The sequence below is a fragment of the Aedes aegypti genome, chromosome 2 (assembly GCF_002204515.2).
Source record: "Aedes aegypti strain LVP_AGWG chromosome 2, AaegL5.0 Primary Assembly, whole genome shotgun sequence".
Taxonomy (NCBI): domain Eukaryota; kingdom Metazoa; phylum Arthropoda; class Insecta; order Diptera; family Culicidae; genus Aedes; species Aedes aegypti.
Window position 1 is genome coordinate 105,546,781 of NC_035108.1, and position 16,062 is coordinate 105,562,842.

The following is a 16,062-nucleotide window of genomic DNA, read 5'->3' on the forward strand; positions in this document are numbered from 1 at the left end:
GCAAAATCTATCAGTCGTAGGCCGTTCTCGTTCGTCAGCCGGTGGGCGCTGAACTTTCCAATCGTCGGTCTGAACTCCTCCTCCTGACCAACCTGAGCGTTTAAGTCGTGGCTCGGGCAGTGGTCGTACTCGCGTTCGAACTGCGCGTAAAATGCGTCCTTGTCATCATCAGTGCTTCTGGAGTGAGGGCTATGCGCGTTTATGATGCTGAAGTTAAAGAACCGGCCTTTGAGCCTCAACTTGCACACTCTTTCGTTGATCGGCCACCACCCGATCACGCGCCTCTGCATCACCCATCACTATAAAAGCTGTTCCCAGCTCACGTGTGTTGCCGCAGCTCTGGTAGATGGTATGATTACCTCTAAACGTTTGCACCATCGAACCTGTCCAGCACACCTCCTGCAGCGCTACGATGTCGAAACCGCGGATCTTCAGTACATCGGAGAGTATGCGTGTGCTTCCGATGAAGTTGAGAGATTTGCAGTTCCACGTACCGAGTTTCCAATCGCTAGTCCATTTTCGTCGCTGTGGTCTTTGCCAATTGTTCCGGTCCGTATTCTCTCGTTGATGTTCCTGTGCTGGTGTAATTTACGGCTGGCTTGCAGGGCCTGACACCAACCCCCTAGATTTCCGGAGGACCATTTCCCCTAATTGTTCGGAGGGCCATAGTGCGCAGTTTAGCTTAGAGTCCTTCTCTGGCACTCTGACGATGATCAGCCGCTCCTAACATGGAGTACAGACGCTTAAGGTTTGCAGAAGCAAACCCCCCCTTCCCTGTCAGCAAACGACCAAAGTTCCCACCGGGGGTTGGTTACCCGATCTTCCCCAAGGTTATTCGTACCCCGGCCAGTACCACGAAGAGGTAGGGATAGGAGTTGCTGGGCAAGAGGCTAATGACCACACAATGGGATCTATTTTATTCCTGTAGGTACGCGAGGTTCCAATGGTACGGTGCTTTTTGTATACATAAACACGTCGGCACACCTCAGGAACATTACTATGGAAGAATTTTTATAATCCGAAAGCCCGTTCTCAAGCCATTTCGTGACATACAAACACCATTCCATTTTTATTTATATAGAAGATAGATAGGTTCATGGAAAATGTTTATTAAAACGAGCCACGAAAATAAAAACTTTCGAACGGCAAAACTTAAAACATTTCGTGTGAAATGTTTCTCATACAAAGTAGAGTGTTCGGGATTTGAATCAAAACGGTATAGTTGAACATGAATTTGGACTCAAATCTCTTAGCGAAAAGCATTTCTTAATTGTGGTCATTTATCCAATCATTTTCATAAATTTTCTTACAACGTTAGACGCCTACACGGAGAAAACGAAGTACTCAAAAATAAGTTTTTTTATACTCAAAATTAAGTAAAGACGGTCGAACTGAATAGTTGGGTGATTTTCGTTTTGACAAATACGTACATTTAACTCAACTTTTGAGTTGTCTAAAGAAAACTCAAATTTGAGTATAAATATACTTGTTTTGTTTATTGCGCTCTTAATCACAAAATTTTATTATTTTGTACTTGTACTTGTGTATTATACTAAAAATAATAAAAAAAATCTCAGATTGTTTCCTTTTGCATATTACTGAGGTATTAAGGTGAAGATGAATCGAAGCCAAACCTCAAATTTTCAATAGCACGGATCTGGAGAACCAAACATCCGTTTAAGCTGAAAACTTAATCGATTGGTCACTCGCTGGTGGTGACCAAACGATTAAGTTTTCAGCTCAAACGGGTTTTCGGTTCTCCAGATTTGTGCTCTTGAAAATTTGAGGTATGGCTTCGATTCATCTTCACCTTAAGCGTTTTTAAAATGTCTCTAATATTGCAATCTAACCGATAAATCTGATAAAGTATGTAAATCGACCATCAATTTGCCAAACACTTTAAAAACACAAAGTTGAGTAGAAATAACTCAACGTTTGGCATTTAGGCAGCGTTCTAGCCGTTGAGTAGTTTAAACTCAATTTTGGATGAAAAAATGTGTCATCCATTTTTAAATCTCAGCGCTGGTCGTTCGTAGTCTGTTTTCGTCGGTGTTAGACGAAATAGTAGAAAAATTACAATTTTTTTTTTAATTCTCAAATCTGGTTAAATAACTGTTTCTGACGTCGTTGTATACAAAGCTCTGAAAGCTAGCTAGAAAATGTTCTGAATTTATCAAAGGTAAAGTATACTGGAGAATTTAGTGTGCCGAAAAAATAATTTTCAATGATTCCTTCATTTTTCAGGAGTTTAATAGACTTGGGCCTACGATTGTTTTTGGTGCAGGATTATCGGAATTAAGAAGTGCCTGTTCGCGACTAAAAAGCTATTGCGCTGTTACCTTCCGTTCTAAATAGTGAATGTCGTTCCTGCCAGTCGCCATATGAATGAAAAAACGGGAAAATCGTTCCATCGGTTGTTGCCGTTCCAGCCACCCATCCACCATCATCACCTAGCAAATGTTTCCGGATAAAGGTCTGATGTTCATAGGCATTCCCGGTGAACGATTTCCGGAATGGACAAGCGGATTACAGTGAATGTGATTTAAATATGATGAAATAAATTAAAAGACAAATGGGATGATGATGTTAACGTAAAATAAAATATAGGATTGAATTCTGTTTCTTTTCATTATTTAAAACCATGACCATTTTGATTATTTCTCCATTTGCATTTCGTTTCGAATGAGAAACTACCCATTTTTGAGTTTTTTCACTCAATGCAACATTGAGTGAAAATCACCCACTGATATAATTCAATACAGCTACTCAAATTTGAGTACTAGGCAACTTACTCAAATTTGGGGTAACGCACGAACGTGCCGAGTTGGGTCAAAAGAACCCAAATTTGAGTACTTCGTTTTCTCCGTGTATAGGTATACCACATCCTAAATATTGCGCAGTTCCCACCTTATTGGACCACGACATTTGTAAAAGTATGTCAGCCATTTGAAATAGGCTTGTTCGATTATAATTAATTGTGGCAATGATGCAGTCAAGTGCAAATCTGTATTTGGATAGAAAAACCAGTGTAATTTGTCGCGTAAATGTACATTTGAAGAACTTTGGGTATGGATCCATTTGCTTAGAAACATACAGTCGAAGCTCGTTATAACGACAACTTTTATTGCGACAAATCTCTCTATAACGGCATTTCCAATGGTCCCTTCAAATTTCCATATTAACTTCAGCTTTTTTAACGACATTTCTCTGTTTCGACCGTTCTCTATTGTGACATTAGTGTTATATTCAATAGTCACTCAATATAACGACATTTGTTTAGCTATTTTAATACATATTGTGATCGTTTTATTCCTTCATACTCCATAACGACATCCAACCCCTTTATAACGACGATTTTATAGCGACATCTCCGTATACCGACGGTCCCTTGCGATGTCGCTATAACGAGCTTCGACTGTATTTGGAATAATCCATTTATCAAAGCAAAGCACAATAACAATAAAAATAACATGTAATAAGTGCGATACTGCTGTGAACTGAACTAATAATAACAGTTGTGTAAAAACGTCAAGCACAAAAAAAATTGTTGAAATATTATAAAATTGAAAGTTCAGTGAGTGTTATTTCTATTCTTTACGTTATAATCAGAGTTGAGAAAAGTCATGAGATTCACACTACAGTAGCCAAACAAAGCAAAACACATTCAGGAAGCCAGTGAAACTCATCCGTATAAAATATGTCAGATTGTGAAATACACAAAAATGAGAAAGTATCGATCGATGCACGAGTTAATTTTTTATCGTTTTAGCGGTGCCGTGTTATTTATGTGACCATGAAAACCAGTGAATTCGGCACCGCTCAAACGTCAAATAAGTGAACTAGTGCATTAGTCCATAGTTTACAGGTGCTTCGTTCTGTTTGACTCAAAAAGCTCATTAAGTGCTATCCGTTGAGGTACGAAAATCATCTTATCAAAAAAAAAATCATATTATTTTGACAGAGTCTGTGCTATTAAGTTCATACAAATAGGGATTAAGGTGCAACAATGCATATTTTACTTACAAAATTCCGAGCCACTGGCCCAACGATAAGCGAGCTGAAGTGGTTGATTGCCAAACATTTTTAGTAGAGGCATTATTGTTAGCATGTACCTCCATGAAGTCTCCATAGGTTGATGGGAAAAATAAACAACAATGTAGGGAATATCTATAAATTAAAAATGAACTACAAATATGGTTGAGGAATATAAAAAAAGGAATGATGGATGAGTCCAGATAGCCGTAGCGGTAAACGCGCAGCTATTCAGCAAGACCAAGCTGAGGGTCGTGGGTTCGAATCCAGCCTCCTGACACCGCCCATACTGAAAAATAACGAGCAAACATCTCTGGTTCCCACTAGGAAGTGGTTCCTACTGACAGCTCAATGTTTGTAAATAAGTAACCGTTTGAGGCCTAACAATCGATGATGGCGAAATCTATTTCTCCGAAAAATTTCTTTTCCCGCATAACAATAGCTATTGGAACAAAAAACGGTTGCAAACTATTGGATTGCAGTACAGCAAGTCAATTTGGGTTGATGTGATTAACTAGAAACACATTTTGAACACGAAAACATGGCTGCCTAACCCCGGTTGTTCGAATCCCACCGGTCGACGATCTTTTCGGGTTGGAAATTTTCTCGACTTCCCAGGGCATATAGTATATTCGTACCTGCCGCACGATATACACATGCAAAAATGGTCATTGGCATAGAAAGCTCTCAGATAATAACTGTGGAAGTGCTCATAAGAACACTAAGCTGAGAAGCCGGCTCTGTCCCAGTGGGGACGTTATGCCAAAAAGAAGAAGAAGGAATGTCTTTAAATTATGTCACGCTAAATCTGGCTGCTTTAGATCCCGAACATCTCTACTTGCCCAAAGCCCTCACCAAATTTGAAAACATAGTGTATATTAGAGTATTACTCGCAAACTGAACCAGATTAAGCATACTACTACGTTCAAACTAGAGCTGATATTACGTAATATAGGCTCTCTTGGTATCAGATATCATTCATCTAGTTTTCACTGGAAATAACAAGTATGACGTTTGATATCAAGATAGCCAATATTACGTAGTATCAGCTCTAGTCTGAACGTAGGGGATTTTTTTTTAATTTTTGTACAAAGTGGGCCGAAGGGTCTCAGATTTTCATGAAACTTTTTCCACAGGCAGGGCTCACCAATATATGAATAAAAAAAATAGAAAAATTCAGGGTCGCTTATTTTCCCGGAAAACTCAGTTGGAATTTTTTTTGTTTTCCTCTGACACTACTTTGAAAAATCATAACTCAAGAACGAACCATCGTAGAAACAACGTTTTTTCATGAAAATGAAGGCAAATTTTCTCAGGAATAATAAAAAGTTTTCCACAAAATTTTCCATCGTTGAGAAAATTCGTAAAGATAAGCCGGAAAAACTATGCTCCAACTCATGGAAAATTTTCAAAAAAATATTTTTGAGAAGATAATTTCATAAGGTTTAATCGCTGAAATTTTTGAAATGTACTTTTTTTTCGTTTTTGAGTTATGGCCAATTTTGTAAAAAATGTGCAAATGTGCCATTTTGGGCCTTTTCTTTGAAAAATCATACACTGAACCAAGGAATCATATCAATACAGTAATGACCCGATTTTGTCAGCCCCTCGATGAATTTTAGGCTGACAAACTGAGGAACCTGACAAAATCGGGTCATTTTATTTTGTTCCTGTTTTTCAAATTTTGACGTGTTACATGGTTACATGGACTTTCAAGAGGGTGATAGACATGGGCGTAGCCAGTTTTTTTTATCAGGGGCTCCTCCTTCCCTTATATTGGTAACATCGATGTTTAACACTTAATAAAAGGCATTGCCATTGCCCCCTCTGGCTACGCCCATGCGTGCATTACATCAAACATCATCATCAATTTTAATGTAAACGTGGTAAAACATGACGATAACAATTTTTTGACAAATTTAAAATAGGCTGACAAAATCGGGTCAAAAAGCTGACAAAATCGAGGGTAGACAAAATCGGGGGTAGACAAAATCGGAGGCTGACAAAATCGGAGGCTGACAAAATCGGGTCAGTACTGTATTATCTGAAAACACTTATAGTTTTTTTCCATGTAGTTTTTCACATAACGCTCATCGGTTTATCACATAAACTATTCCGACTCGATTGGATTCATAAAACAAATCACATAAATATAAAGTGAAAATTTTATTTGAACCATTGGATTTTGTGAATGATTCTTATGTGAAATTCAGATTGCATATATTGATTTTGTTAATGATATTTATATGATAGCACAATTAATTGAAATGGGGAATATTTCTGGTTTCGAGTGAAATTGGTAAAAAATATTATTTAAATTTAACTATAGTTATTCAGCATGTTTTGATTAGGCGAATTTAAATTATGGTTTATGAACAAAGTTTGAAAGGCCTTCTATCCTTAAGAGCCAGTTCGCGAGAACCGCAACCCCCTTTCCAAGGGAAGTTGTATTGATGTTCTCCGATCAGGCTGAAATTTTCAGGGATTGTTCTTCCATATAAAAGAAGATGTTTTGCAAAATTTTAGATTTTTATATTAGGGGGAAGTGGGATAAAATGACCCCCCATGATTTCATGTCATCAAACATGCAAAATCACAAAAACTTATATAACTATAGTAAAAGTGCACGGATTGTGATGAAATTTGGCATGATTACTCTACGTTGTATAAACTTTTAGATTGGCATAGTACTTGGATTTTAAAATTACTTCAAATCGAAAAAAATGAGTTTTTCGTAAAAAAATTAGTGATTTTTAAATTGATTTTTTTCTTACCAACCGAACTAGGTCAAAAATCTAAATATGACGTTTTGTAGGGCAACTCATGGGCTTTCATTTGAGGTATAATCCAAATATGCCGTTTCAAAAATTTTCGAAAAAAAAAATTTTTTCGAGGTAGTGTTTGAATTTGAGCTATTTTGCGAGTACCGCAACCACCTTGCATAGAAAGGTTGTATTGATGTTCTTCGATCGAGCTGAAATTTACAGGAGTTGTTTTGCTATATGAAAGAAGTTATTTCGCAAAAAATCAGATTTTTATATTAGGGGGAAGTGGTACAAAATAATCACTAATGATTTAATATGAAAACAAATATACAAAATGAATTAAACTGCTATAGCTATAGTAAAAATGAACGATTTTGTATGAAATTTAGCATGTTTACTTAACGTTACATAAATTTCAAAATAAACATGATATTTGGATTGAAAAAATGTTTCAAATCGAAAAAAACTGTTTTGACGGTATGAGCAGCGTGTGAAAGAAATGTCATTTCCTTGCAAAAGTGATTATGTGGATAACAATAAGGCATTGCACCAATGTTTTCAGTCAGCAGTAAGCGTTGTTTCTTCTCAAGCTGTTTGGTTGGGAATCAACTACCACATTTATCAATTTGGGTAATGTTTTGATGGGTTCGATTGGGAGGGCCACATATGTGTGTGCCTTTTATGATGTTATGTTTGCTAGAGATCATTTTGTAAATAATTGAGTTGAGCTTAGTTTAGACTGACTGCACATATGGCTGTTATGAGACATTGTGTAGTTTATATCTTGAATAGAATTTTGACCTTTACTGGCCTTGATGTTTACAAATTTCACGAAAGAGTGAAATTGCATTTTCTCACGAAAATTAGGTATTTTTACAAAAAAAAAACCTTCAACGTTACAGTAATTCTTATGATTTTGTGTATTTTCCGACACTAATATATACGGGCTAATTGAGTCATTTTGAATCAATTTTAACTTATGAAAAGTGTAGTTCTGCGAAATGTATTCCATTTTGAATAGTAATGAAAACATATTGAAAAACTATAGATTATTATGAGATAGTTGACAAGCTTTAAATTGTGCTTATTGTAACTTGGTTACCTGTTTAAGTTCAAACACTACAACGAAAAATGCAGCAAATCATAGCTATAAATCCAAACACTTTTAAATCAAAATCCGATCAACTTTGTTTCAACATAAAATTGTAAAATTGAACCATGCAAAGCTTTTCAAAATCAACTAAATAACACGCCTTTAATAACTTGTAGAATGCATGTGTTCTGTATTCGTTTAAAAATACAAAACTAAGCAATGTTTGTGATTTAGTTGTTTGGACAGACATGTTTGTGGTTTAAACTGCAATTATCACTGATTGGTTCAATGAATCCGCATTGAACGACGCACAGTATTGTTCTTATTACATATTACTCATGTGTTGATAATGATCAAAGTATTATTTCAGTTTTATTTGAAAATTCTATACTTACGGCATCTAAACATACGATTCCAATACAATGTCCGGATTAAAAAAATATTTGGCTCCATTCCGGACAGCCTCTTTTTACTATTTTAAACTGTATTTACATCACATTTTTGCAAAGTGGTGTCACTAAACTTTTAAACTATAACTTTGTATATTATTATGTTGCAATCACTATATAGAAAGAATATTTTTCATTCAATATAGTTGTATAAACGTTGTGGGTGTATTCGTTGACACTATCACTAATACAAGTTCACCACGGAAAATACACCACGTCTGGAGTGACTTTTTCATTTTTATTAATTGTTTATCAATGTTTACTGAATTATAAATGTGCGTAAAATAAGTAATCATGTTTATAACAAGTAAAGAATTAAAATAAACATATTAATCATCAATTTAGCATTTTTTTTGGTAAATATTATCAGAATGTCCGGATATTGGTACCGTCCGGATTTTGATTCACCACGGTACACCGCTAATGAGCGCGTTGAGTTACCCTACAAAACTTTACATATTTAGTTTTTTGACCTAGTTCGGTTGAGAAAATATAAGTCATCGGTTTGATAAAAAAAATGCTTAAAAAAACAGGTTTTTTTCGATGTGAAATATTTTTTTAATCTAAATATCATGTTCATTTTAAAGTTCATGTAACGTTAAGTAAACATACCAGATTTCATACAAATTAGTGCATTTTTACTATACCTATAGCAGTTTAATTCATTTTGTATATTTGTTTTCATATTAAATCATTAGTGGTTAATTTGTACCACTTTCCCCTAATATAAAAATCTGAAATTTTGGGAAACAACTTCTTTTATATAGGAAAATAACTCCTGTAAATTTCAGCTCGATCGAAGAACATTAATATTACCTCTCTAGGCAAGGGGGTTGCGGTACTCGCAAAATGGCTCAAGTCCAAACACTACCCCGAAAAAAATTTTTTTTTCGAAAATTTTTGGAACGGCATATTTGGATTACACCTCAAATGAAAGCCCATGAGTTGCCCTTCAAAACGTCATATTTGGATTTTTGACCTAGTTCGGTTGGTAAGAAAAAAATCGATTTTAAAATCACTGAAATTTTTATGAAAAACTCATTTTTTTCGATTTGAAATACTTTTAATATCCAAATACCATGCCAATCCTAAAGTTCATATAACGTAAGGTAATCATGCCAAATTTCAACACAATCCGTGCACTTTTACTATAGTTATATCAGTTTTTGTGATTTTGCATGTTTAGTGACATGAAATCATTGGGGGTCATTTTGTCCCACTTCCCCCTAATATAAAAATCTAAAATTTTGCAAAACATCTTCTTTTATAGAGAAACTTAATCCCTGAAAATTTCAGCCTGATCGGAGAACATCGATACAAGAAAAGGTTGCGGCTCTCGCGAACTGGCTCTTAAATTTGGGTATCGCTTCCTGTACCATTCTGGGTGTTCCGGATTGTCCACCTTCTGTTTTTCCATTTCTTCCATCGTCATGCATTTACCATTTCTCCCATCTGTAATTGGGTCCTAAAATTTTTAATGAAATCTTGTTTTTATTTAATAACACGAAAGAGCATGTTACTGCAACTACTTCAGCATTTTTTCCCGCTCAAATAACGGCAATATCATGTTTAAAATTTAATTTAAAAATTTGGTCCATAAATGGACTTTGACACATTTGATTATGTTTGACGTTCGCTTAGTCGACAAAAATACCACAGGGGTTTTAGTTTTAACACTGGGGTTGTTCCTATCTGACATTTCGGAAGGGACACGGAAAACAAAATACACCCAAAATTTTAGTTTAAGCCAAAGGATGTGAGAAAATCTAAAACAAATATTTTTTGGACCTAAACCAACGGAAATCATTAGAAATTTGAGTAAACATGTGTTTTTGACCTAAACTTAAGCGTTTGGCACTAACATTGGGACAGGGCTTTAGGACCCTATTGGATCGATGATATTTCCTGATAATTTGCTTGTTTTACGGGGTCAGAGCGTTCTAAATTTCATTTTCTGTTGCTTTGCTGTAAGTTGAAATACAGACCAAGGAATTCATATTTCATGGTTTTATTTATGAATATTCAACTTACCCTTTAGGTTCACATATTCGTAAAACATCCCATGGTGCACAAATTCAATTAATTTTCACTCCATTTATCAGGTCAGCCGAACTCGCCATCATGAAAACACTTCCAGTAAAACGATTAAATTTGCACATGTGCTAATCCCATAGTATTTATTGGATAACATATATAACTTTCGTTCATATATAATATATTGTGTTGACTAATGAATATTATGAGGTGCAATACTGAGTTGTATGTACTTTCCACATGAATATCATTGGATACACACAGAGCCGTAGCGTGGCCTCACGGCGCCCTTGGCAAACCTTCTTTTGGGCGCCCCTTGTTCAATTTTCTTTTCATGATTCAGGTTTGTATGTGATTAAAGTTTTCGTAACACATCCAAGCATGTATATAAACGGTGTACATAAAACTAACATCACTGGATCTTAATCTACAGCCAAAGTGAATTTAGAGTGGGAAAAGGCCCTCAAATAAATTATATCATGAATGTGGGCCATTTTCCACATTAAATCTATTTGAAAATAGCGCTACCGTTATGCATTCCGTTTATATGCCTTAATTTCAGATTCATTGTGAATAGATAGATTGTGAAATTATTATCAAAATCCACCAAAATATTGTTGAGACTTAAATATTCACTAATTTAGAGTAAATTGTAGTTCTTCTAGATAAGTGTTGAAGATTATCTAAAAGATGTTTTGAAGAAATTCATAACAAAATTATTGTTCATGAGACGTATCTGCAAAATCATGAGCATAACATTTTAGAAATTATTTTTAAAATCACTGAATCATTTTTTTTATTCTCTTGAATACAATGTTCTTACTACATTTGTCTTTGGTTAAGCCTGATTTGCTACTGAAAAGAAATCGCAGAAGAAATTTCTCGCCGACTCTTTGCAGAAATTTTCTTCAGCGACACCCGTTTGAACTGACATTTCTTTTCAACTGCGTACTGCGATCAGAAAATGCGCTTCCTTTCCTTGCAGGAATTTCCCATGCATCAAGATAGGCCAAAAAATTACTTTCCAGCAGTGAATCAATCAACTTCAACTTTAACAAAAATAAAGAGACTGCTGAAACTTGTATACTGATTTTTCTTATAAACTCCTCAAGAAAACATTTTTACAGTTGTTTAGCCTAGAATTTTCCCATAAATTGAAGAAAATTCTTCTAATCCTTTGGATAAAGTTCAAAAAAAAATTAAAAAGCTTTTCATATTTTTAAGTACCGTAAGGACGCCATTCACCGCTCATTTAACAGCATTTCAACACATTAAATTCTGTCAAAAATCCGTTTTTTTCGATATTTTTCGCAACTTTTTGCGCTAGACGCAAGATAAAACTTTTTTTTGTAGGAAAGAAGTTAGAATGTGAACAACGCATAATGGTACCGAATGACATGTATGCCAATAATACATGTGTAGGGCGCCATTCACCGCTCATCCTAAGTATGAGGTTCTAGGCAGCTATGAAGCATTTTTCGATCTGCCATAATAAAATCATTGTTCAACTCATCTTTACCGCCTTAAACAGCCTAAAATTATTTTTTTTTTTTTGAAATCATATATATTTCATTCTGATACAATCCGTTCTGGTATACTAATACATGTTGATGACTTTTATTGCGAAAATTTGTTCAGATTATTCAAAATAATTCAATGAGCGGTGAATGGAGCAGGAGCGGTGAATGGCGTCCATATGGTAGAATCAGTCTAAATTGTAAGAAAACTTGTGTTTCGTCTAGATTGCATTTAAAAGTTTAATTTCTAAATAGTAACATGGAAAAATAGGAAATTGTTTAATAAATTAACTTCGCCTTCTTGGTGTTGGATTTTTTTATTCTTGTTTGCTTTTTACTAATTCTCCGGAAGTATTGTTAGGAATTCTGTGACAATTTTTCTGAAAGAAGTTTACAAAAGAAATCCGCCAGAAACTCACCTTTATCATGTGAACTTATGTACCGTATATTTTTTGTGATAATTATGTACCGTACTCTAAGAACCCTGTGAAAGATTATGTGCATTTCTTTCTGAATTTTGAGGAAATATAATTTGTGATTCAGTGAGATTTGTTACGCACTAACTTTCGTTCAAGCTAAATAAAATTATTTGTTTGTGTTGTGTTTTCAAAATTTCTTTATAATCTCTTAAAATTTATTTGAGTATTTTCTTATTTCTTCTTAATATGAACCTACAATTGAAACCCACAAACTTGATTTACACTTAAACAAGTTGTAACGGCTATTAAAAATACAATTAAGATCACTCAGAGATTAAGCAAGTAAATAATTAAACTCATCATTAAAATATTGATCAATCTTTTAAAAATTAAAAATTATTACGTTGAAGAATTTCTTTAAAATAGTGTCTGAAGAAGCTCCCTTACTAATAAATATTTTTAAGAATTTACCAAATGCCTGACGCATTTTTGCGCCCCCCTAAGGCTGGCGCCCTTGGCGGGTGCCAACCTGGCCAACCGCACGCTACGGCACTGGATACACATAATATGAATGGGATTTCAAGTATCGCCACAGTAAGTGACGTTTTTAATAATTTCTATGATATTTCTTGGTTCAGTGTAACTCAAGAAAGAAGCATCGTAGAAACAAAGTTTTTTTTATGAAAATGAAAGCAAATTTTCTCAGGAATAAAAAACAAATAACTGGAAACAGTTTTCCACCGTTGAGAAAGTTCGTAAAGAAAAGCCGGAAATACTTTCTAAACCAAGAAAATACAGCATGCTTTGTTCTTAATATTAATAATACAAAGAAACGAAAATCTTCTGGTGTTAGCAACCGAAGACAATCTTCCCGGTTGAAAAAATAGATAGTATTAAGATGAAAATGTAAGTTATATACTGAATAATTGAATAAATAAAATTAAAAAAAAATAATAATAATCTTATTTGTTCCATAGAAAAGAAAGAATCCCTTTTCAGTGTAATGAAAAATTGAGGCAGAAACATTTTGTTTTCAGTTTTTCTTAGCGGTGTAATTTTTCATGAAAAATATCATTCATTCCGACTTATACTTCATTAAAACCAATCCCATATCTTTTTTTTTCAGATGTTTTAGAAAATTTGCAATTGATTTAATAAAAAATCTTTGTTTTTCCGATGCTTCGATTGAAATATGGGTTTTCAAAGAAAAGGCTTATATGGTCATTTTCCACAAAATGAGGCCATAACTCAAAAACGAAAAAAAAGTACATATCAAAAATTTCAGCGATTAAAGCTTATTATTTTTTTTTTTATTCCTGAGAAAATTTGCTTTCATTTTCATAAAAAAAAACTTGGTTTCTACGATGCTTCTTTCTTGAGTTATGATTTTTCAAAGAAAAGGCTTAAAATGGCACATTTGCACATTTTTTACAAAATTGGCCATAAATCAAAGACGAAGTACATTTCAAAAATTTCAGCGATTAATGCTTATGAAATTATGTTCTCAAAAATAATTTTTCAAAATTTTCCACGAGTTGGAGCAGAGACAAACAGAGACCTCCATGACCCTTGCAACTGCCCAAAATATTGTGGCTCATAAGGTAATCTAGAATGCCGCGAACAGTGTACTGCGATCTGTCAAACTTGGGTACCTTTTGCATTACCGAGGGACCAAATGCAGTACTAGAAGTGGTACCCTGGGAGGGAGAAACCTGAGACGAGACTCGCGAAGACGGTCTTCTTTTTCTGTGTTTGCTGAGTTTTTTCTTATTCCACTTTGTGTTTATACCAATTATGCGCAAGCCGGTCAAACCCTCACATGAACTTCGCAGCAAAAAATGATTGAGTTTGCATCACATCGAATCATAAATAGCTGTTTGAATGAAATTTCATGCCAGCAAACGTAGCAGTCATTAGCAATAATTAATCTTCTGCTTAGATTTATCAGCAACTTTGGAAAAAACTGCTCCGCCGACCGAGGTTTTTAATAACAGTTTACTTTGAACACAATACTTTTCACTTTTTCAGCCATAAAAACGGTTGGCTGCATTTGACATTTCGTGAGAGGGGAATCTGGGCTGCATATGACGTTGATATTTTTCCTCTTCGCGAGTCTCTCTCAGGGAGAAACCAATACAAAATTTCTGTACGTCATAGTGAGCCGAGATTCCGCTGTCACGAACTGTCACTGTGAGCCCAGATCTCAAACATTGGACTAACATAGAAAAAGCGCGTAACTGATTAAAACACATTTTCGCATTTCATCAAAAGTGACAAAAATTGAATGAAAATCAATTCATACACAAAATGTAAGTAATGTCACGTGAGCACCTTCCAACTGATTGAATATAAAGCATTGAAAAACGCATCGTTTTACTTTTTCCAATGAAAATTATTATTTATTGCATAGAAAACTGTGGCCCTTTTTCCATGTTTGTCAAGAAAGATAGAAAGTACACAACAAAAGAAAACTAGCGGTTTTCCCCAAGCCTGCCTTGATTTTTGTTGGCAAGCTGGAGTTATCTTGCAGTTCAAACAAACGTTGTTCTATATTTCGTGTGTAGTATCGGTGCCTCCCTCCCAGGTGGTACCAAACTGAGCCCGAGTAGGACGGACCTGGTTGGAGCATAGTTTTTCCGGCTTTTCTTTACGAATTTTCTCAACGGTGGAAAATGTTGTGGAGAACTTCTTCCAGTTAATTTTTTTTTATTCCTGAGAAAATTTGCTTTCATTTTCATAAAAAAAAAACTTTGTTTCTATGATGCTTTGTTCTTGAGTTATGATTTTTCAAAGTAAGTAGTGTCAGGGGAAAACAAAAAAATTCCAACTGAGTTTTCCGGAAAAATAGGCGACCCTGAATTTTTCTCAATTTTTTTTTTATTCATATATTGATGAGCCCTGCCTGTGGAAAAAGTTTCATGAAAATCTGAGACCTTTCGGCCCAAACCCTTACGGAAATAAAAAAAAATCCCCCGTAGTATAAGACCTAATTTATAGTTGTAAACGTTTTAAGCCAGATTTGCTGCTGAAAATGAATCGCTACAGAAATTGCTCGCCAATTCCTTGCAGAAATTTTCTACAGTGACTCCCGCTTGAACTGACATTTCTTTTCAACTGTGTACTGCAATCAGAAAAAAGCGCTTCCCTGATCGATTCCTTATAGAAATTTCCCATGCATCGAGATAGGCCAAGAAATTGCTTGTCAGCAGCAAATCAGGCTTTGCTTATCACTTTTTTTTTGCATATCCCGACTAGAGGCTTATAACAAAAATATAATAACATTTTATCAGAATATTATATGCATATCATATTATGAATTAATTTTGTTAGGCTCCGTTATCCATGGAACATAATAAAACAGAAATATAACATAATGTGTTTTATTTCCCTTTAAGATATTTTTTTGTTCATTTTTAACAACTTTATAACAAAATAAATAGATAGTTATGCATTTCAATAATATACAATATTATCGTATATCGAACAGTATTATAATTTTGATACTTTGTATCAAACATTATAACATGGTTTGATATGTTTTTGATAGAATCAAAACACATTTTTTTATGTTTATGTTACTATTCATACACTTTTTGTTATAATTTTAATTATTTTAACAACATCCTGCATCATGTTTGTAACAACCTATATTCGAAAAAAACTTATAACATAATAACATATGCTGATATAATTTTGTTATGTACCCTTAGTCGGGATATCATTTGTCTATGGAGGCTGAACAATGTATGTGCG

The 16,062-nt window shown here is 34.5% G+C and overlaps 1 protein-coding gene across 3 annotated transcripts in view; it reads right to left on the bottom strand.

The window, feature by feature from the left end:
- The window catches only part of LOC5576849 (cytochrome b561), a 33,013-nt gene that overhangs the window by 13,668 nt on the left and 3,283 nt on the right, over nucleotides 1–16,062 (bottom strand). Inside the window, exon 2 of one of the 3 annotated variants that reach the window (XM_021841840.1) lies at nucleotides 4,024–4,123. The exons of the other annotated variants lie outside the window; for them this stretch is intronic. Coding sequence (XP_021697532.1) covers nucleotides 4,024–4,123 — 100 coding nt within the window. The remainder of the gene's footprint in view (nucleotides 1–4,023; nucleotides 4,124–16,062) is intronic. 3 annotated transcript variants of the gene reach the window in all.